At 47.4% G+C, this 27,308-nt stretch overlaps 1 protein-coding gene across 1 annotated transcript in view; it reads left to right on the forward strand.

The window, feature by feature from the left end:
* LOC147748028 (cytochrome P450 2D15-like) overlaps positions 1-27,308 on the forward strand; it is a 425,856-nt gene that overhangs the window by 327,325 nt on the left and 71,223 nt on the right. Inside the window, exons 7-8 of the mRNA XM_086958026.1 lie at positions 13,254-13,441; positions 15,988-16,129. Coding sequence (XP_086814152.1) covers positions 13,254-13,441; positions 15,988-16,129 — 330 coding nt within the window. The remainder of the gene's footprint in view (positions 1-13,253; positions 13,442-15,987; positions 16,130-27,308) is intronic.

Below are 27,308 nucleotides of genomic sequence, written 5' to 3' on the forward strand. Positions count from 1 at the left end.
TTCAAGGGAATGACAAAATGTCACAACTGCGGCCAGTGCAGCAATGTAATCCAAGGAGACATTTTTATGCATCCACAAACGGGCACTAAAGTGAAACTCCACCACACATCCAATTGCAACACTGAAGAAGTGATATACGCAATCAAATGCCCATGTGGCCTTGTGTACGTAGGCAGAACCAGCAGAAAGATTAAGACACGCATTATAGAACACAAGAGCCGTATTCGAAACAAAAACACTACATCCCCACTGGCAACACACTGGGACAAGGCGGGACACACTATACCGCAAATACGGTTTACTATCTTAGAAAAAGTCAAAAAGGTGTCAGGCACAGATATCAACATCACACTGGCTCGAAGGGAAACACATTGGATAAAAACATTGAGAACGGTAGCCCCAAATGGGCTTAATGATCATTACGAGATGTTATGCTTTATATAACGCATTGTGTACAGTTCTACATTGTACAGGATTTGCACCCATTTCCGCTGTTTATCTACTTTCAGACTTTTCTGTTTGGGTACCGATTTTTTTTAATAATCGTCTTAATAATTTTTTTCACACATGTTTATTTTTTTTTTTAACTTCCTTATTTTTCATTATTATTTTCTACTGATTGGCTTTGCTTTATTTCAGGACTCACAACCTCTTCTTCACATCTCCTTTTCCTCACACTCGATATTCATCCTTCTCTCCCGTTTTCATCATCGTTGTTTAACATTAGGGCCGTTTTCTACAACACGCAGACCTCTTAACATTACTCTTATAGAACCCACCCCTCTCGCGCACAGCATTCTGGACAATATCCAGTATCGTGGGTTTTCACGGAGCCTTTGGACCGAGGACTCACCACGTCTTTGGTAGGTCTACTCCACTCTTACTCAGACTTCGGTCTTTAGTCATAACTGTTAACTACGGAGGACACTAACCTCGCGTCCGCCCTCCTTTACCCTTACAGACTCGGGTAAAACATTCTGTGACTGATTAACGTCGATCGTTTTCCCACTCTGGGTTGCCGCGGGACGATCCTCTACTGAATTCACTATACTCCTCTCCCGGTCCGTTTTCCGGTAAGCTTCATGTGTACACTTACACATCCTTTACCTTTTCCCACTTAGGAACCTCGTATTGGTTACAGTTTTTTTCTTAGCACTGCTTTGTTTTTATCATAGACATTGCCCAGACTACAGCGACATTCAGTATTTTACTGCCTGTCCCGACCAGCATACATTGGAAGGTACAGGCAAAACATGACTATCTGACTCTACTGGTCTAGGTTCTTTACTTTTTCACTTTGTTCATTTGAGAGCACATCTTTTGCAATAATGCATGGAGTTACTTTGGACTTTCCTCCACACTCTTCCTTTCAGTGCACAACTTGGGGTGCAAATCCTATGAGCTGCGCAGTAGTCTTACTGCATGTTGTTGTGTTTGAATTTTCAGTGGCGACATTGAACGTGAAGATTTTCATTTTTCAACTCAATCCCCTGACGAAGGGTTTTTCGTAACCCGAAATGCATTGGGACCTGTGTACAGAGGATGTTATGATTTTCTAGTCGCAAAGAGATGACACAAATGTATTGTTTGTTTAATGTTATTTTGACAATAGACAAGGACAGTCTATATTGCTTTTCTATATGTTAATAATGCTTCATGAAATGTGATTTGCGTATTGTTACATCAGTAAAAAAAACAGGAGATGAAATGAATAACCGATTGCCTTAGAGCACTCTTTATGAATTATATACTATCTTTGAAAACTGTGATTTAGACAATTTGTCTTAGAGCTGTGCATTCCCTTTACTGTGGGTTCTCCCACAGTCCGCTTTGAGCTCCTAATGTGGAAGCAGCATTAAATGATAGTGGGAAAATCATAACTTGGCAAAATTCCATCAAGGAGTCATTCAGCTTAATACCTTCAAACACATCCCTATACATGTTGGCCACTCCCCCACCTTTCCTTCCAATGCGGTTACGCTTTAATCAATCAATCATTTGTATAGCGCACTACTCACCCGGAGGGTCTCAAGGTGCTTGGGGGGGTCCGCTACTGCTCGAACAGCCAGGCCGGTACTGCCATAGCTAGATACATGGTGGTGAAACTATTAACGATTCAGAAAAGGGGGTGGTGATGAACAGAGTGTCTGAATTAAGCAGACCACTCTAACCCAGTCCAAAGATCAGGGCTTGATCCATCACCGTTTTTTAGCTCACTGCACCATCCCAGCTCAGAACCTGGCTATATGCAAATTAGTCTGTCCCTGGCCCAGTGCATCATGGGAACAGGGCAGACCAAACTACCAAGCCAATTCTTGTACTGGGAAGGAACCAAGCTTCCGGGGACCGGTTTCTGGCATTTCAGCTGTCTTTGGCCCGGCTTGCTTGAATCCTGATGGTGCAATGAGCAAGGGACTCACATCTGAGTATACCCTTCCACGCTTATGGTGGACAAAAACGATTCAGAAAAGGGGGTGGTGATGAACAGAGTGTCTGAATTAAGCAGACCACTCTTACCCAGTCCAAAGATCAGGGCTTGATCCATCACCGTTTTTTAGCTCACTGCACCATCCCAGCTCAGAACCTGGCTATATGCAAATTAGTCTGTCCCTGGCCCAGTGCATCATGGGAACAGGGCAGACCAAACTGCCAAGCCAATTCTTGTACTGGGAAGGAACCAAGCTTCCGGGGACCGGTTTCTGGCATTTCAGCCGTCTTTGGCCCGGCTTGCTTGAATCCTGATGGTGCAATGAGCAAGGGACTCACATCTGAGTATACCCTTCCACGCTTATGGTGGACAAAAATGATTCAGAAAAGGGGGTGGTGATGAACAGAGTGTCTGAATTAAGCAGACCACTCTTACCCAGTCCAAAGATCAGGGCTTGATCCATCACCGTTTTTTAACTCACTGCACCATCCCAGCTCAGAACCTGGCTATATGCAAATTAGTCTGTCCCTGGCCCAGTGCATCATGGGAACAGGGCAGACCAAACTACCAAGCCAATTCTTGTACTGGGAAGGAAACAAGCTTCCGGGGACCGGTTTCTGGCATTTCAGCCGTGTTCGGCCCGGCTTGCTTGAATCCTGATGGTGCAATGAGCAAGGAACTCACATCTGAGTATACCCTTCCACGCTTATGGTGGACAAAAACGATTCAGAAAAGGGGGTGGTGATGAACAGAGTGTCTGAATTAAGCAGACCACTCTTACCCAGTCCAAATATCAGGGCTTGCTCCATCACCGTTTTTTAGCTCACTGCACCATCCCAGCTCAGAACCTGGCTATATGCAAATTAGTCTGTCCCTGGCCCAGTGCATCATGGGAACAGGGCAGACCAAACTACCAAGCCAATTCTTGTACTGGGAAGGAAACAAGCTTCCGGGGACCGGTTTCTGGCATTTCAGCTGTCTTCGGCCCGGCTTGCTTGAATCCTGATGGTGCAATGAGCAAAGGACTCACATCTGAGTATACCCTTCCATGCTTATGGTGGACAAAAACAATTCAGAAAAGGGGGTGGTGATGAACAGAGTGTCTGAATTAAGCAGACCACTCTTACCCAGTCCAAAGATCGGAGCTTGATCCATCACAGTTTTTTAGCTCACTGCACCATCCCAGCTCAGAACCTGGCTATATGCAAATTAGTCTGTCCCTGGCCCAGTGCATCATGGGAACAGGGCAGACCAAACTACCAAGCCAATTCTTGTACTAGGAAGAAAACAAGCTTCCGGGGACCGGTTTCTGGCATTTCAGCCGTCTTCGGCCCGGCTTGCTTGAATCCTGATGGTGCAATGAGCAAGGGACTCATATCTGAGTATACCCTTCCACGCTTATGGTGGACAAAAACAATTCAGAAAAGGGGGTGGTGATGAACAGAGTGTCTGAATTAAGCAGACCACTCTTACCCAGTCCAAAGATCAGGGCTTGATCCATTACCGTTTTTTAGCTCACTGCACCATCCCAGCTCAGAACCTGGCTATATGCAAATTAGTCTGGCCCTGGCCCAGTGCATCATGGGAACAGGGCAGACCAAACTACCAAGCCAATTCTTGTACTGGGAAGGAAACAAGCTTCCGAGTACCGGTTTCTGGCATTTCAGCCGTCTTCGGCCCGGCTTGCTTGAATCCTGATGGTGCAATGAGCAAGGGACTCACATCTGAGTATACCCTTCCACGCTTATGGTGGACAAAAACGATTCAGAAAAGTGGGTGGTGATGAACAGAGTGTCTGAATTAAGCAGACCACTCTTACCCAGTCCAAAGATCAGGGCTTGATCCATCACCGTTTTTTAGCTCACTGCACAATCCCAGCTCAGAACCTGGCTATATGCAAATTAGTCTGTCCCTGGCCCAGTGCATCATGGGAACAGGGCAGACCAAACTACCAAGCCAATTCTTGTACTGGGAAGGAAACAAGCTTCCGGGGACCGGTTTCTGGCATTTCAGCCATCTTCGGCCCGGCTTGCTTGAATCCTGATGGTGCAATGAGCAAGGGACTCACATCTGAGTATACCCTTCCACGCTTATTGTGGACAAAAACGATTCAGAAAAGGGGGTGGTGATGAACAGAGTGTCTGAATTAAGCAGACCACTCTTACCCAGTCCAAAGATCAGGGCTTGATCCATCACCGTTTTTTAGCTCACTGCACCATCCCAGCTCAGAACCTGGCTATATGCAAATTAGTCTGTCCCTGGCCCAGTGCATCATGGGAACAGGGCAGACCAAACTACCAAGCCAATTATTGTACTGGGAAGGAAACCAGCTTCCGGGGACCGGTTTCTGGCATTTCAGCCGTCTTCGGCCCGGCTTGCTTGAATCCTGATGGTGCAATGAGCAAGGGACTCACATCTGAATATACCCTTCCATGCTTATGGTGGACAAAAATGATTCAGAAAAGGGGGTGGTGATTAACAGAGTGTCTGAATTAAGCAGACCACTCTTACCCAGTCCAAAGATCAGGGCTTGATCCATCACCGTTTTTTAGCTCACTGCACCATCCCAGCTCAGAACCTGGCTATATGCAAATTAGTCTGTCCCTGGCCCAGTGCATCATGGGAACAGGGCAGACCAAACTACCAAGTCAATTCTTGTACTGGGAAGGAAACAAGCTTCCGGGGACCGGTTTCTGGCATTTCAGCCGTCTTCGGGCCGGCTTGCTTGAATCTTGATGGTGCAATGAGCAAGGGACTCACATCTGAGTATACCCTTCTTCGCTTATGGTGGACAAAAACGATTCAGAAAAGGGGGTGGTGATGAACAGAGTGTCTGAATTAAGCAGACCACTCTTACCCAGTCCAAAGATCAGGGCTTGATCCATCATCGTTTTTTAGCTCACTGCACCATCCCAGCTCAGAACCTGGCTATATGCAAATTAGTCTGTCCCTGGCCCAGTGCATCATGGGAACAGGGCAGACCAAACTACCAAGCCAATTCTTGTACTGGGAAGGAAACAAGCTTCCGGGGACCGGTTTCTGGCATTTCAGCCGTCTTCGGCCCGGCTTGCTTGAATCCTGATGGTGCAATGAGCAAGGGACTCACATCTGAGTATACCCTTCCACGCTTATGGTGGACAAAAACGATTCAGAAAAGGGGGTGGTGATGAACAGAGTGTCTGAATTAAGCAGACCACTCTTACCCAGTCCAAAGATCAGGGCTTGATCCATCACCGTTTTTTAGCTCACTGCACCATCCCAGCTCAGAACCTGGCTATATGCAAATTAGTCTGTCCCTGGCCCAGTGCATCATGGGAACAGGGCAGACCAAACTACCAAGCCAATTCTTGTACTGGGAAGGAAACAAGCTTCCGGGGACCAGTTTCTGGCATTTCAGCCATCTTCGGCCCGGCTTGCTTGAATCCTGATGGTGCAATGAGCAAGGGACTCACATCTGAGTTTACCTTCCACGCTTATGGTGGACAAAAACGATTCAGAAAAGGGGGTGGTGATGAACAGAGTGTCTGAATTAAGCAGACCACTCTTACCCAGTCCAAAGATCAGGGCTTGATCCATCACCGTTTTTTAGCTCACTGCACCATCCCAGCTCAGAACCTGGCTATATGCAAATTAGTCTGTCCCTGGCCCAGTGCATCATGGGAACAGGGCAGACCAAACTACCAAGCCAATTATTGTACTGGGAAGGAAACCAGCTTCCGGGGACTGGTTTCTGGCATTTCAGCCGTCTTCGGCCCAGCTTGCTTGAATCCTGATGGTGCAATGAGCAAGGGACTCACATCTGAGTATACCCTTCCATGCTTATGCTGGACAAAAACGATTCAGAAAAGGGGGTGGTGATTAACAGAGTGTCTGAATTAAGCAGACCACTCTTACCCAGTCCAAAGATCAGGGCTTGATCCATCACCGTTTTTTAGCTCACTGCACCATCCCAGCTCAGAACCTGGCTATATGCAAATTAGTCTGTCCCTGGCACAGTGCATCATTGGAATAGGGCGGACCAAAGTACCAAGCCAATTCTTGTACTGGGAAGGAAACAAGCTTCCGGGGGACCGGTTTCTGGCATTTCAACCGTCTTCAGCCCGGCTTGCTTGAATGCTCATGCTTCAATGAGCAAGGTTCTCACATCTGAGTCCCTTTCTCACTGCACCATCAGGATTCAAGCAAGCCGGGCCGAAGACGGCTGAAATGCCAGAAACCGGTCCCCGGTAGCTTGTCTCCTTTCTGGTGAAGAATTGGCTTGGTAGTTTAGTCTGCCCTATTCCCATGATGCACTGGGCCAGGGACAGACTGATTTGCATATAGCCAGGTTCTGAGCTGGGATGGTGCAGTGAGATAAATAACGGTGATGGATCAAGCCCTGATCTTTGGACTGGGTTCGAGTGGTCTGCCTAATTCAGACACTCTGTTCATCACCACCCCCTTTTCTGAATCGTTTTTGGCCACTATAGGTGTGGCAGGGTATACTCAGACATGAGTCCCTTTCTCACTGCACCATCAGCATTCAAGCAAGCCGGGCCGAAGACGGCTGAAATGCCAGAAACCGGTCCCCGGTAGCTTGTCTCTTTTCTGGTGAAGAATTGGCTTGGTAGTTTAGTCTGCCCTGTTCCCATGATGCACTGGGCCAGGGACAGACTGATTTGCATATAGCCAGGTTCTGAGCTGGGATGGTGCAGTGAGATAAATAACGGTGATGGATCAAGCCCTGATCTTTGGACTGGGTAAGCGTGGTCTGCTTAATTCAGACACTCTGTTCATCACCACCCCCTTTTCTGAATCGATAAGGGAGGGTACAACACATAACAAAGTGGCTTGAAGATAGTTTTCTTACAACTGGTAGCCAATGAAGAAATGTAAACAAACTGAAACGGAGCACCTAGTGGGAAGATTGCAAATCAATCTCACCACGAGTTTTGAATCAATTGCAGGTGAGTAAACAAATAGTCAGCCATCCTGACATGCAAGGCATTACCATAGTCTGATTTGCTCATAAAAAAGACTTGCAAAAGAGTCTCATGCCATGTCACAGGAATCCACTGAATTATCTTGCGGAAGTTCCATTAGAGTCCAAAGCAACTCCCACAGAAAGCAATCACCTTGTCCTCCATAGAAAGAGAGTTATTGATCAGAAAACCCAGTTTCCTAACTACTCTTTTGGGGCTGGGGCGGGACGAAGGAGTGCTGGCCACCAAGAATCATTTTCAGACACTGAGCGCCTTTACGAAGAGCCAGATCTCTGTTTTCTCTTTGCTGAGTTACAAACAGTGAGACTGTGTCCAAATTGCCACCTCCTTAAGATAACTCACTAAGTTTCCTCTTTCCTCTTTATTCCTTTAATCAATGGAAATGATGAGCTTTGTATCGTCAGCATAGGTAATGATCTCAAATGCCCAGACTCTAACAATAACCGCCAGAGGTGACATACAAACATTTAACAAAGTAGGGCTTAGGGACGAACACTGAGGAACACCACAGTTTTCAACCCTTGGCTTGGTCTTAAGACAGTGGCTGTACAGACTTAGACCTATTGCTCAAAAGAGAGCAACACATTTGCAAGGTGGTTGAATAAAAGCTGATGTCATGCAGCCTGTGTAGCAATAGATTATGGGAAACAGTGTTGAATGCAGCAGACCCAGGATCCAGTCAGACTAATTTGTAAAACCTTTAGCTCAACTCTAGCTTCTAGCAGTAAGGCATAAACAAAGGGACTAGGGTATAGTCCATAGGCCAAAGTAGCGTTGGAACTGTAAAGTTTGAAAAGTTTGGAAGAGTTGTGTTTGCTTCTCCAGCCATAGTTGGGCAACCGATTGCAACAGGGAGATGGTCAAGGGGGGCAATAATGAATGTTTGGCCAGTTACCTTGTCACCAAAGCAGTCTCAAGTCCAGTTCCACGCTTTACATCAAGACTGCCATGGGCATCAAAGGAGTGGTCCTGTTGCTGGAAATGCAGGATGCTGAAGGATACTCTGGGCGCTGTGTGGTCAAGTGGTGAAGGTTGCTGTCTGTTTTTGGGGACCAATCTGGACTCAGATGACAATCCCGGGTCCAGCAGACACGTCGAGGATTGGTCTCTTGGGTTGCTCGTTCGCTGACAGCTTTGATTCGAAGAACGTGACTATTGACTTGCTGGAATATGCTAATTTAGCTTTGATGCCACTGGTGCTGGTTCCAGGGGGTCAGCTGACTGACCCTGGAAGTCACTTCTTTGGTCTGGGGCTCAGGATTGACTTGTCCATGAGCCAGAAGCCACAGGCCCAGGTCTCTGTTTGCTATCTCAAGGTGTGGCATCTGCAGTCCAGTAGTCGGTCCAGGGGTCAGCAGGGCAGTTCTTCTTTGGTCCATTCTCCAATGTCATTGTTATTTGAGGTTCAGGGTGCCAGGAGTGCCATATTTATACCACAAAAGTGCCCTGAGGGATGATGCGGTCACTAGCTAATGGCCTACCAGGATCCCTTCCGTGATGACTTCCGGCTATGTGTGGCATCTAGCAATCCCAGGGTGCACTATTCTGCCCTCTCACAAGATATCTTAAACCTTCCTTTGTTGTTGGGAGCTTGGTAGCCCACCCTAGAGGTGAGGCTACATGTAGGCTACACACCCGCTTGAAAACCGGTTCGGCAACCGGTGTCCCCTTTTTGCTCCTGCTGCCAGCCTGTCTACCTAAACAAAGAGACAGTCCTCTACGCTGTTTGGTGGTCAGCAACTGTGCGAGGCCACTGGACAAACCGGGTGACCGAGTGGCAACTTTTTAAAAGTTGCCTCTCCTTAAAAGCGACCTTAAATTGAACTTGGGCATAAAGTCAGGTTTAATGCCACAATCAATTTGACACCTTGAAGTACCCATTTTAGTAGTTCCATTCAGAAGTTAGGAGGACTCAGAGGTCAGCCGGTAACTCTGTATGAGCCAATGGGGCTAATAACCTTTTCACCGCACACACAGAACAGTGACATATTAAAGTATATTTCCTACTTCGTAACATACTGCTCCCTGCCTCGATAGACCTTCCCTAGAGGGGACATATATATTGTTAAGGGTAGTGGGGGCTTTGGCATTTGTTTTATTGGCAAAATCGAACTAGCAGTTTTAAAACTGCTCTTCCAGGCTGCAGCGTCAGACCAGGAGCCATGTTGTACTTTGTTACAAACAGGATGGAACAATCAGTGCTGCAGCCCTGGGTGGATATTCTAACTTACATGCCCTGGTTACCCTTGGTACCATATACTAGGGACTAATAAGTAAATCAGCTATGCCAACTGGGGGTAGCCAATTCAACATACATTTTGTGTTGGGTTAGAACACTGGCAATGAGGACTGGTTAGCAGGTCTCACTGCACTCCGAGTCTAAAAACCAGCAGTTCGTATCCAGATGAGGCTAAAAGGTGGGGACCTGCAAAAAGCCAGTTTCCTCACACTTTGCCAAATAATGTAAGAGAGAGATCGGACGATAATATGACAAATTGAAAGTGTCTGAATCTGCTTTCTTCAGCAGTGGAAGAATTACAGCAGGCTTCCAGGTCTCTGGATAATCCTCTTCCTTCAGTGATTCATCCACAAGTACTCTTAGATGAGGACTGGCAGTAAGGGCAAGACAGGATCTAATGGAGAGCCCTTCTTCACATTTAACATAGTGTCTTCCACCATCGAGTTGGTTAATTCAGAGAACGGGCCCTGGTTGGTTAAAGAAGAAGGGTGAGGGCTAATGTCGTTATACAGATTTCACCCAATAAATTGCTGGGTTGCAAATCCTGACTAAATGGTCTCCATTTTGTCACTGAAAACGAGGCCAAATCTCACAATATGAAACTGGGTCTCTGGCTGTCTGGTTCACCACCACTTGGGTGAGTCAACTACTGAACATTTATAAGCAATTCTTTAGAAGATCCACTGTTTTCCTTAATACTTCTGACAAAATACTGTCTCTTAGCCTGTTTAAGCTGCTTATTTTAGATATGGAGGGCTTCCTTGAAAATGACCCAGTCCAATCAATCAATCAATGAACTTGTAAAGTGCACTACTTACCCGTGAGGGTCTCAAGGCGCTGAGGGGAAGGGTGCTGCCACTGCTCGAAGAGCCAGGTCTTGAGGAGCTTTCTGAAGGTGAGCAGGTCTTGGGTCTACCGCAGATGGGTGAGGAGTTTGAAGGTGATCCTCTTGTTGACGGGGAGCCAGTGCAGTTCTCTTAGGTGGGAGGTGTTGCGGCTGCGGCGGGGGACGTTGGGGATCAGTCGGGTGGAGACGTTTTGGATGCGTTGTAGTTGTCGCAGGTGTTTGGACGGGATTCCTGCGTAGAGTGCATTGCCATAGTCCAGCCTGCTGCTGACGAGGGCTTGGGTCACCGTTCTTCTGGTTTCTGTCGGGATCCACTTGTAGATCCTGCAAAGCATACGGAGGGTGTTGTATCAGGAGGCGGAAATGGCGTTGACCTGCTTCAACATGGAGAGGGAGGAGTCGAGGATGAATCCTATGTTGCGAGCGTCGTCCGTGGGTGTTGGAGCTGTTCCCAGTGTGGTCGGCCACCAGGAGTCGTCCCAGGCGGAGGGGGTGGGGCTGAGGATGAGGGCTTCCGTTTTGTCCGAGTTCAGCTTCAGGCGGCTGCTCCTCATCCACTCGGCGACGGCCTTCATTCCCTCGTGAAGATTGGTTTTGGCGGTGTGTTGGTCCTTGGTGAGGGAGAGAATGAGCTGGGTGTCGTCAGCGTAGGATATGATGTTCAAGTTGTGCTGGCGGGCCACTTGTGCGAGGGGGGCCATGTAGACATTGAACAGGGTCGGACTGAGGGATGAGCCCTAGGGTACGCCGCAGATGATGTCAGTGGCTTTGGATTGGAAGATTGTGACGCGGACTCTCTGGGTTCTGCCGGAGAGGAAGGACGTGGTCCAGTCCAGGGCCTTCTTCTGGATTCCGGCTTCTTGGAGGCGTGTTCTTGGTGTGCGGTGGCAGACCGTGTCGAAGGCGGTTGACAGGTCCAGGAGGATGACAGCTGAAGTTTCGCCATTGTCTAGTTGGCACCTGGAGTTTTAGTGGACTGCCAGCGGACCTCTAATGATTTGCACTTCTTTTTTCTCTTTCTTAACTCTGCTGTGTACCACTTTGCCGCTATCGATCAACTAGAGGAATTTGTCTCTTTCAGATGGGCGCAGACATCGATGGCCTTGGCCAAATTACCCACAAATTAATATACTGGTGTGTCCACCGAGATAATCTCTGAGACCTCAGGATGGCTGAAATTACAACTAAAATGTGTGTTGTTAACTTTCCTCGGTGATCTCCACATTCCTGGAGCCGGCCTACAACTGGACGGGAGACCACCCAGCAATGAGATACAGAATGTAATCATGTATTGGTCTGACTAGGTGATAGGGTCCTCTGACTGCATTTTCACTGTGTTTGTTATTAATTAGTAATTCAAGCTTGTGGCCTGCAGTACAAGTGGGACGTTTTATCTTTCCAGTGAGAAGTAAAATCTGCATCTCATTCTCCAAATTTCCACAAAAAAATCGAGCTTAACATCATAGTGAGGATTAAAGTCTCCAATAAGAAGAAAGTGGGCAAACTTTAGTATGGTTGGTGATATCGTCGCAAAAAACTTCGCTGCCAGCAGGGGGGCAGTCAATTAATGCTGCTTCTAATGTGGAAGCAGCATTGAATGATAGTTGGAAAATCATAACTTGGCAAACTTCTATCAAGGAGTCATTCAGCTTAATACCTTCAAACACATCCCTATACATGTTGGCCACTCCCCTAACCTTTCCTTCCAATGTGGTTACGCTTTAACATACTGTAGCAAACCAGTACCTCCATAGCTGGTGGTGAAACTATTAAGCCATGTTTCTCTGATGAATGCTAAATCAATCCTCAAACTACAAATAGTATCCCACATCTCCATGCAAAGTTTTGGAATTTATCTAGAGTTAAAATAAAAACAGTTGATTGAGAGGTCCCCCTTAAGCTCCATGCATGGTTCAGAGTTCTCCTTCCCAAAGGGGCACCCTCCCGCATGTCCTCTCACAAATGAGCTTTATCTCTGGGACCCTTTCAATGGCTCTCTAGGCCCTTCCTGGTTTGTACAGAACCACCTGCAACTGTCACAAGAGAAAGGGCCGAATATCGTACCAGGAGCACGATAACAGTTCTTTTTGTTTTGAGCATTTAGGGTTATAGTGAGCAGGGCCTCCTTCGAATACATAATAAAAGTATCTCTACCGGATTCAAATCTGGCTAGGGTCCTGGCTACAGGCGACATCCTAGTGCAGACTGGCGCAGATGTTCTTCTTTTGGCATGCTAGCAGTGTGGACGCACTGCACCCGCGTTTAACTCTATAAAGTCTGCCCGCCCACTAGACCGCTGGCTCCCCTCCCCCTCTGAACCCATCCTTAGAATGGCGAAGAAAACAAAACAAACCTAACAGGTACCACCGTGGTATAACGCGCCACTGGCCTTCATGTCTCGTAAAACTGCTTGCCTAAAATCAGCAATTATGCCGTATTGAAAAGTAGAAAAATATTTAAAAGCACTAAGGAGTTTACTAGACATAAAAATACGGATGAATGCCAAATACTTAACATACAGAGCTGGTGAAAAAGCACATAAAAATAAAGCAAAATTCAGACCTTTTAGCTTTGACAATGCTTGGATTATCTCCGAGTTTAGAATAATGAGGTTTATTTGTCAGGAGTTTGTGGTACAACAGCACACCTCTGCGTTGATGTGGCTCAGTGGGAATTGGTCAGTTGAAGTTCTTGGGCTTGTTGCTGAGAGAAGACTTGGGATTCGACAGTTGTAAAAAGCTTCCCTCTTGTTTCTAGGTCAGGTACACAAAGAGATTGACACAGTGATTGGACGAGGCAGGAAGACCACAATGGAGGATCAGATCAACTTACCCTTCACCAACGCTGTGATCCATGAGATCCAACGCTGTGGAGATATCGTTCCACTGTCACTGCCGCACATGACGTCGCGGGACACAGAGATCCAAGGATTCTTTATCCCTAAGGTAAGCAACGTCAACATTTCATTCTTATATCCGACCACCCCAAATCTTTATGACATTCCTAGCCCCAGGTGATATTAATCACTGATCTATCCCAGACGAAACTGATGACTGTTCCCAGCTAAGGTGATATTAATAACTCCTACAAGGGCATTGGATGACTACACCAATTCCTGGAGGAAATTAAGTTCTTCTTTGTCCCAGGTGATATTATAACTGCGCTAAACTCTGGGTCAAATTGCAGACTCCTCCCTGGCTTGTTGATATTAACGACAAATGCCAGCCCCAGGGGTGCCTAGGGGTCACTATCATGTCTGTTTATCATGATCTGTACTTGTTGTTCTCATTAAGCAAATGTGTTGAATCAAGTTATTTCCTTTGTTCTCTGTTCTTGGTGTTTTATCTCTATTTTAAATGCTTGCCTCTGTTGATGCATGGAAAGCCATTTCATGCAGCACTTCCAGGTGAAAGTTTCAATGTATTTTTGCTTCACAGAGAGAGAGGAAAGTTGATAAACTCTCCCAACCTTGATGGAATGCCATTAGCTTCCCTCAGAAGCCAACATTATCTTTAAATCACCTTCATCTTTTACAAAGCCATCACGAGAGTCGGCCCCAGCTTATCCTGCAGACAAGTGTTCACCATCTCTGGGGCTCTCAGCACACCCACAGCCAGAGCACCACCAGACTCGAGACTAAAAAGGGTAAACAAAATAATAAAATAAAAAGTCAGAAAGCCTTTTTATGCTCCCAGGGCCTGGAAAAATATCCCAGTTCCCAGTTTCCCTTCTCTCCTCCAATGTAGGCAGGAGCAGACGCCTCACCTCTTTAAAGTACACTACATCACAATGCATTACCAGTCAGCAAACTAACTACCTCTGCCATAACTCATTGACATTAGGACTGTCTGTGATAGTGTACAGTGTTCTGCTGGTTATAGAAATGCTACATATATACATAAAACAGAGAGAGCCCTTTGGCACTCCCTACCTGCCACCTCTAGGTTGATTTTAACATGAATACCTCTATTAAACCACAGTTCTGCTTCTCAAAATGTTTGGGGTGTGTTATGAGAGACATTAGGGAAAGAACAGCACAAGACTTGGGACTTATAGTGTATTCTTTTTTTCCTAATGGAAACATTGGTCAAAATATCCCGGCCTGGTAAATGGTTTTTGTATATAGTTGTAATGGATTAAAGGCACCATGTATGAAACAAAACCATTTGAAAACTTTGCAAACAGAAGGGGTCGGATATGAAAAACATTGAGACCGACCGTTCTGGATCTCTAAATCTGGAACCTCTTTCCTAAACATGGACAGTCAGAAGATATGTTTAGCTACGCAAAACCTGTCGGTCACAGCTTTAAATTCCATTATTACAGCTGGATAAATTATTAGTGATTGGTTACTGTATCACATGTGATACATCGCTTGGCAATAATATTGCATCCACTACATGGATCTTCCACTACACGGTAAGGTAAGTCTATTTCATATTCACTATTCCGTTTATATTACCTGCCAAGGGAAGTACCAGTGGATTTAAGAATAGAGATGTATATGTAACTTACAAATGAAACTGTGAATAACTTGTAAGTCACAGGTTCCAATTTCAGTAGAATAACATGGTGAATCTTATTCCTTCTAACAGCATATATCATTAACCAGCAGATAAAGCAGTTGTCTCCTTTCTCCCATCCTTGTCTGCTGTCTCCTTTCCACGAAGCTTCTTCTCCCCAACCAGTCTTCTCTCTTACTCCCACAATATTTGTCTCCCTTTCCTCTTCTCCGAGTGCTCTCTTCCTTCCACGATATTTTTGTTCCTCCCCTTTGCCTGGCTTCTCTCTCCCTTTTGGTTTGCTTCATAACTCTTCTACTGTCCTTCCTCCTGGCTCCGAGTCTTCTTTTTCGACTTCTACTCCTGTGGCACTCCCTTGTCCCCATTTTCCCTTTTTTCGCTTGTCTTTCAATCTACCTATTCTGTGTCCCCTTCCTCCCTTGCACGTGAGCTCTCTCCTTTGCTTTTCCATCTCCTTTCTATTCCTACTCTCCTCACTCCCGTCTCTCTCCCTTCCTTGGCCTTTCTTTCCCTTCCTTGTTCCCTCTCTCCCTCTCCAGTCTCCCCTGCCTTTCCTTTGTCTTCTCTTAGTATTGCTGCAGCTTTTTCTCCTTTGTTCCCCTTTCCTCCCTCCATACACCGTGTTTTGTGCCTCCCTCACCCCACCTTCCCGTTTCCTCCTCTCTAATCCCCTTTCTACCTCCAATGTCCTTAAACCCTTTGCACACCGCCATGGGCCCTACTTTTAAAAATCATCCTTGTCAGGTGTATTACACCAAGTTTCATAATCCACAGTTAAAAAAAACAGATAAATAATCGTCTCGGAGTTTGTGCAGTTTTACATGTATCGTCTGTGACTGACAATCCGGTAACCAGTGATGCGTCTTTGTGCAGACTTTTCATACATGCAATACTGAGTGTACAGGTATTTAGAGAATGGACGCAGGCGAATGAATCCCATCTGATCCTGTGGAGTCTGTCTTCTCTAGGGAGTGGAGATTTTCATCAACCTATCCTCGGCGCTGAAGGATGAGACTGTCTGGGAGAGGCCCCACCAGTTCTACCCTGAACATTTCCTGGACGCCGAAAAGAACTTCGTGAAGCGAGATGCATTCATTCCCTTCTCTGCAGGTAAACAAAATAATGCATCTTTCTAATTTAAAGTAGTGATTAATCAGCGGTATCGGTTGTGGTGAATTTGGGGGCTGAAGGTTTGATTTTTACTTTTTCTGGCAACATGCACGGCTAAGAATGTCTTCGGATGTGCCGGCTTAAGATACATTTTCTTTACAAATAAGAGCACCCCAAATGATTGTGTGAACCCTAATGCAAGTAAAACTGCAGTGGTTCACACCAAACCCATTCAAAGTTTGATTACGTATAGAACCAGTGGTCGAAGTGGGGGGAAAAAAGTAGGGGAACTGTGGGTGGAGACTCAGAGGGCGGGGATAACCCAAGGACTGGATCAGTGGGCGGAGTCAGAGGTGTGGCTAGAATGCGCAAACGTCCCAATTTTTAGGTTTCGCCTGGCGTCCGCTACGCAGCAGGGTTTGTGCAGGCGAAATCTTATGTTACAACACTATGTGGCTTTGTCCCACCTCTCTCTTCGATTGGCTAGCTCCATAAATGGAGGCTAGCCATTGGAAGATAGATCTGTCCGTCATTGTTCGAGGCGATTCGTGGGCTTTCCAGCGTTTTTTTTGTTTTTCCCTCTCCGCCCCTTGTAGAACGTCATTGCGGCGGTGGGCAGTTCTTTTTTTCTTTTTTTGGGGACGGCATGTTTCGGACATTTCCACTGTGTCTCCAAGGAGTGCTGCTCGCTGTCCGGCAAGCAGAGCTCGGCCGAGAGCGACGCTGCAGCTCATCTCCTGCCTGCAGTACCACCGCTGCCCGCACTACTCCCTGCCCAACCTCGACCTGTTCCAGGGCTGGCCGCACTCGAGAGTGCGGCCAAGCAGACCTGGCGGCGTTTAACGGGAACAAAGATCTCCGGCTTATTAGCCAGCATGGTTTCAGTGTCTGCCTGTTGTGGGTGGGTTTCACGTCTCCTCGGGGATCCTGTGATGGAAGGCGACTCTGACGCCTCCTGTGTCTCACGCTGGGGGATCTCCCTTGGCAGCAAAGAAAGCAAGACCTGTTGCACACTTGTGTTTGAGTTAAAGCAAAAAGGATGTCACAGAGGAAACAAAGTTCAAAGTCCATGAGTGACGATGTGGAACATCAGTATTTCGGTTCCTCTTTTATTATTCAAGTGAGCCAGCTGACACGTGTTTCGTCGCTAGAAAGCACAGTTTCGGCGACTCCTCAGGGCTGGGGAGGATACAAAATAAAGGATGGAGAATTGAATTGAATTGAACAGAGATTTATAATGCGCAAAACAATAACCCGCAGGTATCAAGGCGCCTAGCAAAAAGATCAGAGAATGATCAGGAAAAGACATGAAACCCTACACATATGCTTGCTGAAAGAGAAGGGTTTTTAAGGCAGTGCGGAAGTTCTGTAAGGACGGGAGAGATCTCAGATCCAGAGGAAGTTCGTTCCACCACTTAGGGGCAAGAGTGGAGAAGGCTCTGCCGCCCCATTTGGCTCTTCGTACACGGGGGGCTGCCAGAAGCAGTTTCCCCGAGGAGCGCAAGTTCCTTCGGGGGACATAGTGGGAAATAATGGATCCTATTCCAGTGTCGCTCTTTTTGGCGATGGCTCTGTAGGTCATACATAGGACCTTAAACCGGATACAGTATTCTACCGGCAGCCAGTGCAGCGTTTTCCTGGCTGCAGTGGCCGAGGAGCGTCTGGGAATATCCAGGACAAATCTGGCTATGGCGTTTTGGACCACCTGTAAGCGCTGCAGCTGTCCTTTGTTAAGTCCAGCATACAGCGCATTACAGTAGTCCAAACGCGAGCCGATAAGAGCAACAGCTATTTGTTTCCTTGCCTGGAGGGAGAGATATTTCCTGACCCTTCGTAGGGTGTGAATCAGGCCCCAACAGGTGGAAACGGTTCTGCTCACCTGGCTACCTAAGTCAAGGGCAGGGTCTATTAGCACCCCGAGATTTTTAGCAGAAGATGTGGGGGAAGGGCATGTTCCAAGAGAGTCGGGCCACCAATTGGCTGACCAGATGTTTTCTTCCCCCCCAAACACCATCACCTCCGTCTTCTCCCCATTCAGTTTCAGAGAGTTCTGGATCATCCATTTACCAACCGCCTCCATACAAGATCTAAACTTGGAGGCGATTAGTTCATCTGAATGGGGAAGAGAGACGAGGATTTGAGTGTCGTCTGCGTACGAGACTACCTCCATCCCGAAAGATCTTATTAATTTGGCTAGTGGGGTAACATAGATATTAAAAAGGGTCGGGCTGAGTGCTGACCCTTGAGGAACCCCACATAGCACAGGTCGGGATGGAGATAGGAACTCCCCAAGCTTGACTCTTTGTTCCCTCCCTGTGAGGAAGGAGGTCAAGAGATCCAGAGCTGCGTTCTTCACCCCCACCTCCCTCAGCCGCGATGTAAGTACTGAGGGGGAGAGGGTGTCGAAAGCCGCAGTTAGATCTAGCAGGACCAGGAGAGAGGTCTGGCCCTCATCTACTGTCGTGCGGATCTTGTCGAGCACGATGGTGAGGGCTGACTCGGTGCTGAATTCTTTCCTGAATCCATGCTGGGAGGAGTCTAAGCATCCCGAGCTTTCCACAAAGACGGCGAGATGCTTGTTAAGGTGTGTCTCAAGCATCTTCGCAGGAGCAGGGAGCAGAGAGATAGGCCGGACGTTTTTTAGGACCCCCGGATCCAGAGAGGCCTTTTTCAACAGGGGTTTTACTACCGCCTTCTTCCACTCTACAGGGAAAATACCATCTCTGATGGCTAGGTTCATTATCTCTAGCAGCGGTGGTAAGAGGGTCTCCCTACACTGCTTGATGACTTTCAGTGGGCAGGAATCCAGAGGGGAACCAGACTTAGTCTTGGCTAACAGTAGCTCAAGATCTTGCAAGGCCAGCGGGGGAAAAGCGTCCAGAGTGCATGGTGGGGAGATTTCTGTAGTGATCGAGCTCATCTCTACCCAGGGTGTAGATGCACTGAGAACAGCTCTTTGTTCCTCGAGGGCCAGGTGGATATCCTGAATTTTAGAATGGAAGAAGGAGGCGATCTTATCACAAAGATGCTGCGAAGGAATGACAGGGTCAGGGGCTTGCAATCTGACCAGGGAGTCAACAGTTTTAAAGAGTTCCTTCGGGGAGGAGAGCGAGGAAGTCGCGGTAACAAAGTATTCTTGTTTAGCCTGCAGAATTTCAGCTTTGTATTTTTTAACAAGAAGTCTATGAGCTTCCTTGTTCTTGAGATCCCAACTAGCATGCCATAGCCTCTCCTTTCTCCTCACTTCTTGCCTAAGAAGCCTAAGGGACTCGGAAAACCAGGGGGCAGAAGGTCTCTTTCTGGCGCGGCGCCGGGATTGTTCTGGGGCCAGTTTATTCAGGGCCTCAGTAGTGACCTGTTCAAAGTGAGCGACTGCAGTCTGTACGCTATCTAGGCCAGTGATAGCAAGGCTTGCAGCCCAGGGCACGAAGGAATTGCTATTGATATTCCTGAAGTTTCTAGTAGTATGGAGTACATGGCAACAGTGTAAGGGCTTCAAAGGTGACTTTATACGGTGACAAATTGTGTCGGGTGAGTATATTGTGAGTTAATAAAATTAATACGGTAGTGGATGCACACAACACCAACCAGGTACCTGTGAACATTGTCCTGACAAGTGCAAGGGGGGAGTGGGTCGTAGGTGATTAAATTGTGGTTTAAACATCATTTGCTAAATTCACATGTTTAAGAAAACATTTCTTTGAGTGACGCAAAGGGAGGGTAGTGAGTTCTGTGGATAACTGAGTACTAAAGTGGTAAAGATAGAAAAGCGGAAGAGAGGAGTCAAAGGATATTAGAAAAAAGGGATATAAGAAAAATCATGGTTTGCGGGATATGCATGTGTGCATCCTACCTGTGGGCAATGGATAGAAAACCACAGGTCTGTAATGCCACAAAGGGGGAAAGAGGGAAAAAAGAGACAAAGGGATTTTTGAGGGGGAGTACTTTCAGTGGTAGTCTGGGATCTACATTCAAAAGGAAAACCCCCTAGTGAGGGACGCATTGGATCTATGCGTGATAGAAGGAAAAAAAGGGGGGGGGAAATCTCACCGCGGTGCTGGTGATAATTCCGACCCGGCTCCGCTCAAGACCGGGTAAATGTAGCTGTCGTTATACAAATTCACTTATTCAGAAGGAAAATTATCTTGCGGGGGTGCGGAGACTCTGTGGATTTAAATATAACCCGTCAGGAATGGATTAAAGAGTCATGGTTAGCATTGTTTCTACTTAGAATTACCTAGTGCTAATACGGTTTTACTGTGTGACTCACCTTTATAAGGCAGTAATGTTGTGTTTTTAGATCATTAGGCAGAATACATCAAGAGTGCCTGTCCGTCCACGTATGTGTGGCGTGGGTGGAGTAGCGACTTCTGGAGTGGGAAGTCCCTGTAGTGTTAATCATAATGTTGCCAAAGAGTCCACGTGGAAAGTCCAATGAAAAATATATATACGGGAGGAAAAGGAAATAAAGCAGGTGAGTTGAGCACGGCTAGAGTTGTTGCACAATGTTTATGTAATGTGCTCAAACAGGTTAGGTTATTTATTGTCTTAAGTCACAAGCCTCGCTGGATCAGTTAGTGAGAGATGCCTTCAAAATGGAGTGCTTGAAATACCCAAGTACTAACGATTTTAATTAGGGTGCATGAAAATCTTGGCCCAAGAGGATTTCTTGATCCGACCCATGTCAAAGAATAAATGACAAGCGTTTTTGACAATGTGCAATTTTTAATTTAGGAGACCGCGGCTACTGTGAGTGAGGGTTCCGTGATGATATGATGGTTGGTATATTCGTAGCGCGAGTAACGAACAACATCAAACGTGCAAGGGTCTTTAAAATCGCTCGTAGGCGAATTGTATTCAAAGTGTGTTTTAAGTCAAACGGCGCTAGTAAAGAACAATGTCAAACGTGCAAGGGTCTTAAATTCGCTCGTAGGCGAGCTGTATTCAAAGTGTGTTTTGAGTTAAATGGATCCATTGTCACGGTGATATCACACGGAAATGCCCCAAAAGGGTTCTAGCCCTAATATCACAAAAACCGTCTAGGCACAGTAGCGTTACTTATCTGAGGTGCGGGGAGATTCCAGCGACGTGATCGCCGGGTTTCTGGTATTGGTTCCGGGTGTGGTCACGTGTCTCTGCACCCGGAAGTGAAATAAATACGTTGCGTTTGTGGCCCAGATTATGGAAGCTAGAGCGTAAACCAGGGTTCCCTTCATTGGAACGCTGTGTTTACGATAATAGTAAAGGGAAGTTCCATTGTTTGTGAAAAAAAGTATATAGTATCTGGAGAATTGCACAGTCTGATAGTACAAGGGCATAGTGGAAAATAAAATCGTGTCATTGCATGCATTCGTGAGATTTATGATATTAAGGGTGTAGCAGGCCAGAATGTAGGTTTTGAAGCGGTGGTATCATGCTTTTTCCACATATACACAAGATAATTATTATCAGGGTGAAAATAGATTCATAACATTATTTTCAATTAACGCTTAATCTCACAAAACCATGATTGATATTTCATCTTATTTCTTTGTGGACAAATTGTATACATTAGAGCGGAAAACTGAGAATCTAGAGATAAGTTGCCAGGGTGCATATTCAATTCAGTGCACTAACATCACTTCATGTCGATCTCATTTAGAGTTCTCATACAGTGGGTCGTTTCTCGGTAAGGATATCACAATTTCATACATGGTTCTTACTGCTGTATCGGAAGAGGGAAAAGGGGACCCAAATCTCGTGCATGTTCAATTAGTCCCCCAGGAAGTATTGCATCTCCTGATCATAATTTAAGCCATGGTCGACACTCCGAAGATGGAGCCACATGGCTTCTAGGCATCTAAGTTTGAGTTCCCTGTTACCACCTCTTATCCCTGGTGGTACAGTATCAATGCCGAAAAAGGATACTCTTTTATCAATACTCTGATCACTGCATGCAGCCGCATGTAGTGCCACAGGGTATCTGGGATCCTGTTTGTGGATAGCTCTGATATGTTCAGCTATTCTGTCTTTCAGGGGGCGGATGGTGCTGCCCACATAAAAATTTTTACAAACACATTCAATGATATAAACCACAAACCGTGTGGTACAGTTAATGTTGGTGTTTATAATTAATTTTGTTCCCTTAGTGTCGTAGAATTTTTTGGTCTTGTGTTTGGCCCACCGACACATGGAACAAAAGCCACATTTAAAGAAACCTAAATTTCTTGTTGTCAGCCAACTGTCAATGTTAGTATCCCGGGGAATAGTGGGACTCAACCTGTTTCGTAGTGTCCTTCCTCTTCTGTATGTGATTAGTGGATGTATGGCTGAGATACCCGCCACCCCCTCTCAACACAAATCCCCAAGGATGGGAAGACGGAAACGGTTCTGAGCTTTTGGAAGGCGGGAGGGAGTTACCCTTCCCGGCCGTATTTATTAAAATATGAAACAAAATTAAAACATTAAAATAACAGTTTCATATCATGTACAATTTCAGTTATACAGTACGATGTTCTTGGCTGACCTTAACACATCTCTAATACAAAGGTTCTCCTAGCCGATACTAAACATTCTGCAAATGCATTTCTGAACATTGAAATTGTACATCCTAACGTTACGGGCCAACGGCAAGGCCGTAACCGGTGTCAGATCCCCACTACCAATTCCCCCCTCACTTGTGAGGGGCGGGCGCACAGAGGACTGTACCTCTGTGCCAACTTCCAATTTCCCTTGCCTTAGCGGGGGCCCCCTGTTAACTCGACGCCATCTTAGTGGTCATCCGAGGACTCGTGTGAGGTGTCTAAAAGGTAGCGTAGACCCCCCTCCCACCCCACACAACTTACCACACCTGCCGTCGCAGATGTCCGGGCCCCGGGAAATTCCAAGGAGGGGTCCGTATCCCCTCCTACCCAGTGAAGGGGCCTATGGCCGCCTTCCCTTTTGGCGTCCCATCCTTAGATGGGACCGCCTCCCGTTTGAGGGGCCAATGGCCGCCTCCCCCCGGGCGCTCCCATCCGTAATGGGTTACGCCCAAACCACTAGGGATCTTCCAATTACTGCTCACCGATCATGACCTTACCGCCCGACCAGAAATAAATACGACATTTTAAATTAAGCTTACGAAAAGGAAATTACATTCAAACGATTTCACGTAGAATTCTACTGAGCATCACCATTAAACTTATTCGCAAACGTTTCAGCTAAAAACACATGTTAAACGAAAATCATCCTTTATTATACACACATTACTAACTTCATTCGAAGACAACCTGTAAGAGAAACCAACTCTACTGAGCATCATCATTAAACTTATCCGCAAACATTTCTGCTAATGGAAACATGTTGAAAACGAAAATCATTCTTTATTATACACACATTATCAACTTTATTCCAAGGCAACCTGTCAACGAAACCCATTCACGTCAATCAATTTTATTCCAACAAATCGCTGTCAACAGGGGCTGGTGGGTGGGTCAAAATTGGCTCTTCGTTCCGTCTCGAGCTCACGTGTAACGCGTGGGTGCAGCTTCAGAGCACAGGAACAAGAGGATGCTTCCTTGGCTTGTCGCTCCTTTTATCCTTCGTCGGGCGGGCGTAGACCCTCCTCCAATCCGCCCCACGGGCGTGGCTGGTGGTGTTGGTGTCTAGGACAACCCCTTCTTGGGCGGGAAAAGGCGCGCCCCGGCTACGCCGCTTCGGGCATACCAGCCGTGACACGCCTCCCGCCCAAAATGGTTTCCCGGGGAGATCGGGGTACTCCACCATACGTTCGGGGGGACCGAGTGGTCGCCCCTTTCCATATGGCTGAGATACCCGCCACCCCCTCTCAACACAAATCCCCAAGGATGGGAAGACGGAAACGGTTCTGAGCTTTTGGAAGGCGGGAGGGAGTTACCCTTCCCGGCCGTATTTATTAAAATATGAAACAAGATTAAAACATTAAAATAACAGTTTCATATCATGTACAATTTCAGTTATACAGTACGATGTTCTTGGCTGACCTTAACACATCTCTAATACAAAGGTTCTCCTAGCCGATACTAAACATCCTGCAAATGCATTTCTGAACATTGAAATTGTACATCCTAATGTTACGGGCCAATGGCAAGGTCGTAACCGGTGTCAGATCCCCACTACCAATTCCCCCCTCACTTGTGAGGGGCGGGCGCACAGAGGACTGTACCTCTGTGCCAACTTCCAATTTCCCTTGCCTTAGCGGGGGCCCCCTGTTAACTCGACGCCATCTTAGTGGTCGTCCGAGGACTCGTGTGAGGTGTCTAGAAGGTAGCGTAGACCCCCCTCCCACCCCACACAACTTACCACACCTGCCGTCGCAGATGTCCGGGCCCCGGGAAATTCCAAGGAGGGGTCCGTATCCCCTCCTACCCAGTGAAGGGGCCTATGGCCGCCTTCCCTTTCGGCGTCCCATCCTTAGATGGGACCGCCTCCCGTTTGAGGGGCCAATGGCCGCCTCCCCCCGGGCGCTCCCATCCGTAATGGGTGACGCCCAAACCACTAGGGATCTTCCAATTACTGCTCACCGATCATGAACTTACCGCCACAGGCCCGGATAGTTGACCGGCTATCCGGACCCCCCACAAAACTCCTACTTAAAGGTCATGGCTACAAATTCATTAACCAAGCTATGAAGTCTCCTATGAGTAAATCATTCCCCACCCGGGACAAATGAACCCCGTCCTCCAAATACATCTGATCCCCCCTGATACACCCATGTGGAATAGAATGCAATGTATTCGTACGAAACAATCTACCAAGTTTGTTATTTACTTTCTTCACGGAGTGATTTAAAGCAGCACAGAATTAGCCCCCCGCCACACCTTCCGTGGGATCATGTGGGACCATGCAATTGTGCACCCAGGGACCCTCTTTGCCAACCAACTTACAGTGGATAGTATGACCTCGAGAAGCACTCGTCGACCAATGGTCACCAAATCATTGCCCCCAAGATGCACTATGATTACAGATGGCGGTGACCTCGTCCGCCCTAACAGTCCCTCAATGAAACTTTGAAACTGGTCAATACAGAGCCCGCCCCTTCCGTGGAAGGTCACCCTGTACCCGTATTCCCCAGCCATGTGAATCATGTCACCTGCTTTGAATACGTCTGCGGCACGCCTCACGTATGAGTGGCCCACGACCCACACCACTCTGTCCACAGCCGGTGTCCTTTGACCGCTGGTTCCCAGGTGACGGGTCGACTGCACAGTCTGCCCCGCCTCGTAAGCATGCGAAACTGTAAAACCAAACAAAAACAAGAAGCGTGAGTTCATGATATTAGCTTCATAACATGTGCAACCGCACGTACCGTTTATAACAATTCGAGGACCAACGCCCCAACTGTTTCACTTTATCAACACTCAGACCCCTGGCTGTGGCCTCTGTTGCAGCCTCTATCCTGAAGGAATGGGTCCCGAACTCACACGGGTTAAGCCCTGCGGCTGTAATTGCCATCGCAAGCACCCGTTGAAACTGAAACCTCGTCAGCGGTGTGGCATCGGCGTGCCTCAGTAAGCTTCCCCCCCATGCTGCCACCCTCAGCGCCAAATATTCCTCCACGCAGGCTACCGGGCATATGGGCGATCCGGGAATACGGCGGACTATTACACACTCGCCGTTTGCTCCTTGATCGGTCTTGGACCTGGCAAAGGAGACTACCATTGATTCCCCAGCAATGCGGATGTGCTCTCGGCACAGTCCCCCCCCTGTATCCTGCTTATTCCTTGCTACAAGCTCGCTTACCCTCATAGCCCCATGAAATGCTAATGAAAAAGCGGCTTTAAACAGTACTGACTCATATTGTGATGAACATGTTGCAGGGAGGACTGACATCAACAGGGCCAACCTTTCCAGACCTATCGGGTGCCTATCATCCACTTTGCGACCCTCAAGGCGTTGCCACCCACGTAGCGCCTTCTGAACCACAAAAGATGCTGTGGGGTCCTGGAGACCATGAGCTCGAGCCATGAAAGAAATAGCGGCCCGGTGCCTTTGCGCCGTGGCTACTGATTTGCCTGCCTGACGTAATGATAACAGAAACTTCAGGACATACTCCTCTTGGCCCCATAGCTCCCCCCCAGCAGAACCCAAAAAGGACCAATAGGAACGGAACGCCCCTTCGTATGCCTTCCTTGTTCTGGGAGCTAGACTCTCTCCCACGAGGTCTTGTAGTCCGGGGCACCGAGAGACCAGAGAGCTTCGGGAAAAGGTGCCGCCACCGGGTCCGCTGAGGGTAGGAAACCCCAGAAGGCTTGCATACGGGAACGAGAAAGCGCATCAGCAGCCTGATTTAACACCCCTGGCACATGTCGTGCCCTAAAGTGGACGTTTAGTCTCATACAGAGCAAAACAATTTCCTTCAGCAATCTCAAGATCCATCTGCAGCGGGCAGCCTGACTATTGATACACTCAACAACGGTCATATTATCAGACCAGAACACCACAGTGCGGTCACGAAAACCCTCGGGCCATGTTTTTAAGGCCACCAGAATAGGAAAAAGCTCAAGAAAACCTATGTTACCTGTGAGCCCATTCTCGTGCCACCACGCCGGCCAGGTTTGTGCTGACCAGTGATTGCCAAAAATGGCGCCAAATCCCACACTCCCTGCCGAGTCTGTCCACAACCCTAACTCCTCCGAGGAGACCCCGGGTTTGCTCCACACGACCCGACCGTTGAAATCCGCCAGAAATGCCAACCATATGAGCATGTCCTGCCGGACCTCAGCCGAGAGCCTTGTGCGGTGGTGGCCTTCCTTAAGGCCAACCATGGCCTGCGCAATTGAGCGGGAAAATGGGCGCGCCATTGGGATCACCCTCAGGGCAAAATTCAGTTGACCCACGACCTGCTGTAACTGATGTAATCTCACTTTGGTCGCGCTAATACATGCTTTGAGCGATGCCTCGAATTTCGCCACCTTTTCCCTGGGCAAGCGGAAGCACCCCTCTTCGGAATCGAGCTCTATTCCAAGAAACTCGAGTGAAGTAGACGGCCCCACTGTCTTACCGGGTGCCAATGGCACGCCAAAGCGCCTCATGAGATCACAAAATGCATTCAAAGCTCGCGTACACTCTATGTCCCCAGCTGCCCCCAGGAACAGAAAATCATCAAGATAATGCATCACATGAGTAAACCCTGTTATTCTTGTGAAGGCCCATTGCAAAAAACAACTAAAACCTTCAA

This window comes from Lissotriton vulgaris, chromosome 1_1 (assembly GCF_964263255.1).
Source record: "Lissotriton vulgaris chromosome 1_1, aLisVul1.2, whole genome shotgun sequence".
NCBI lineage: Eukaryota > Metazoa > Chordata > Amphibia > Caudata > Salamandridae > Lissotriton > Lissotriton vulgaris.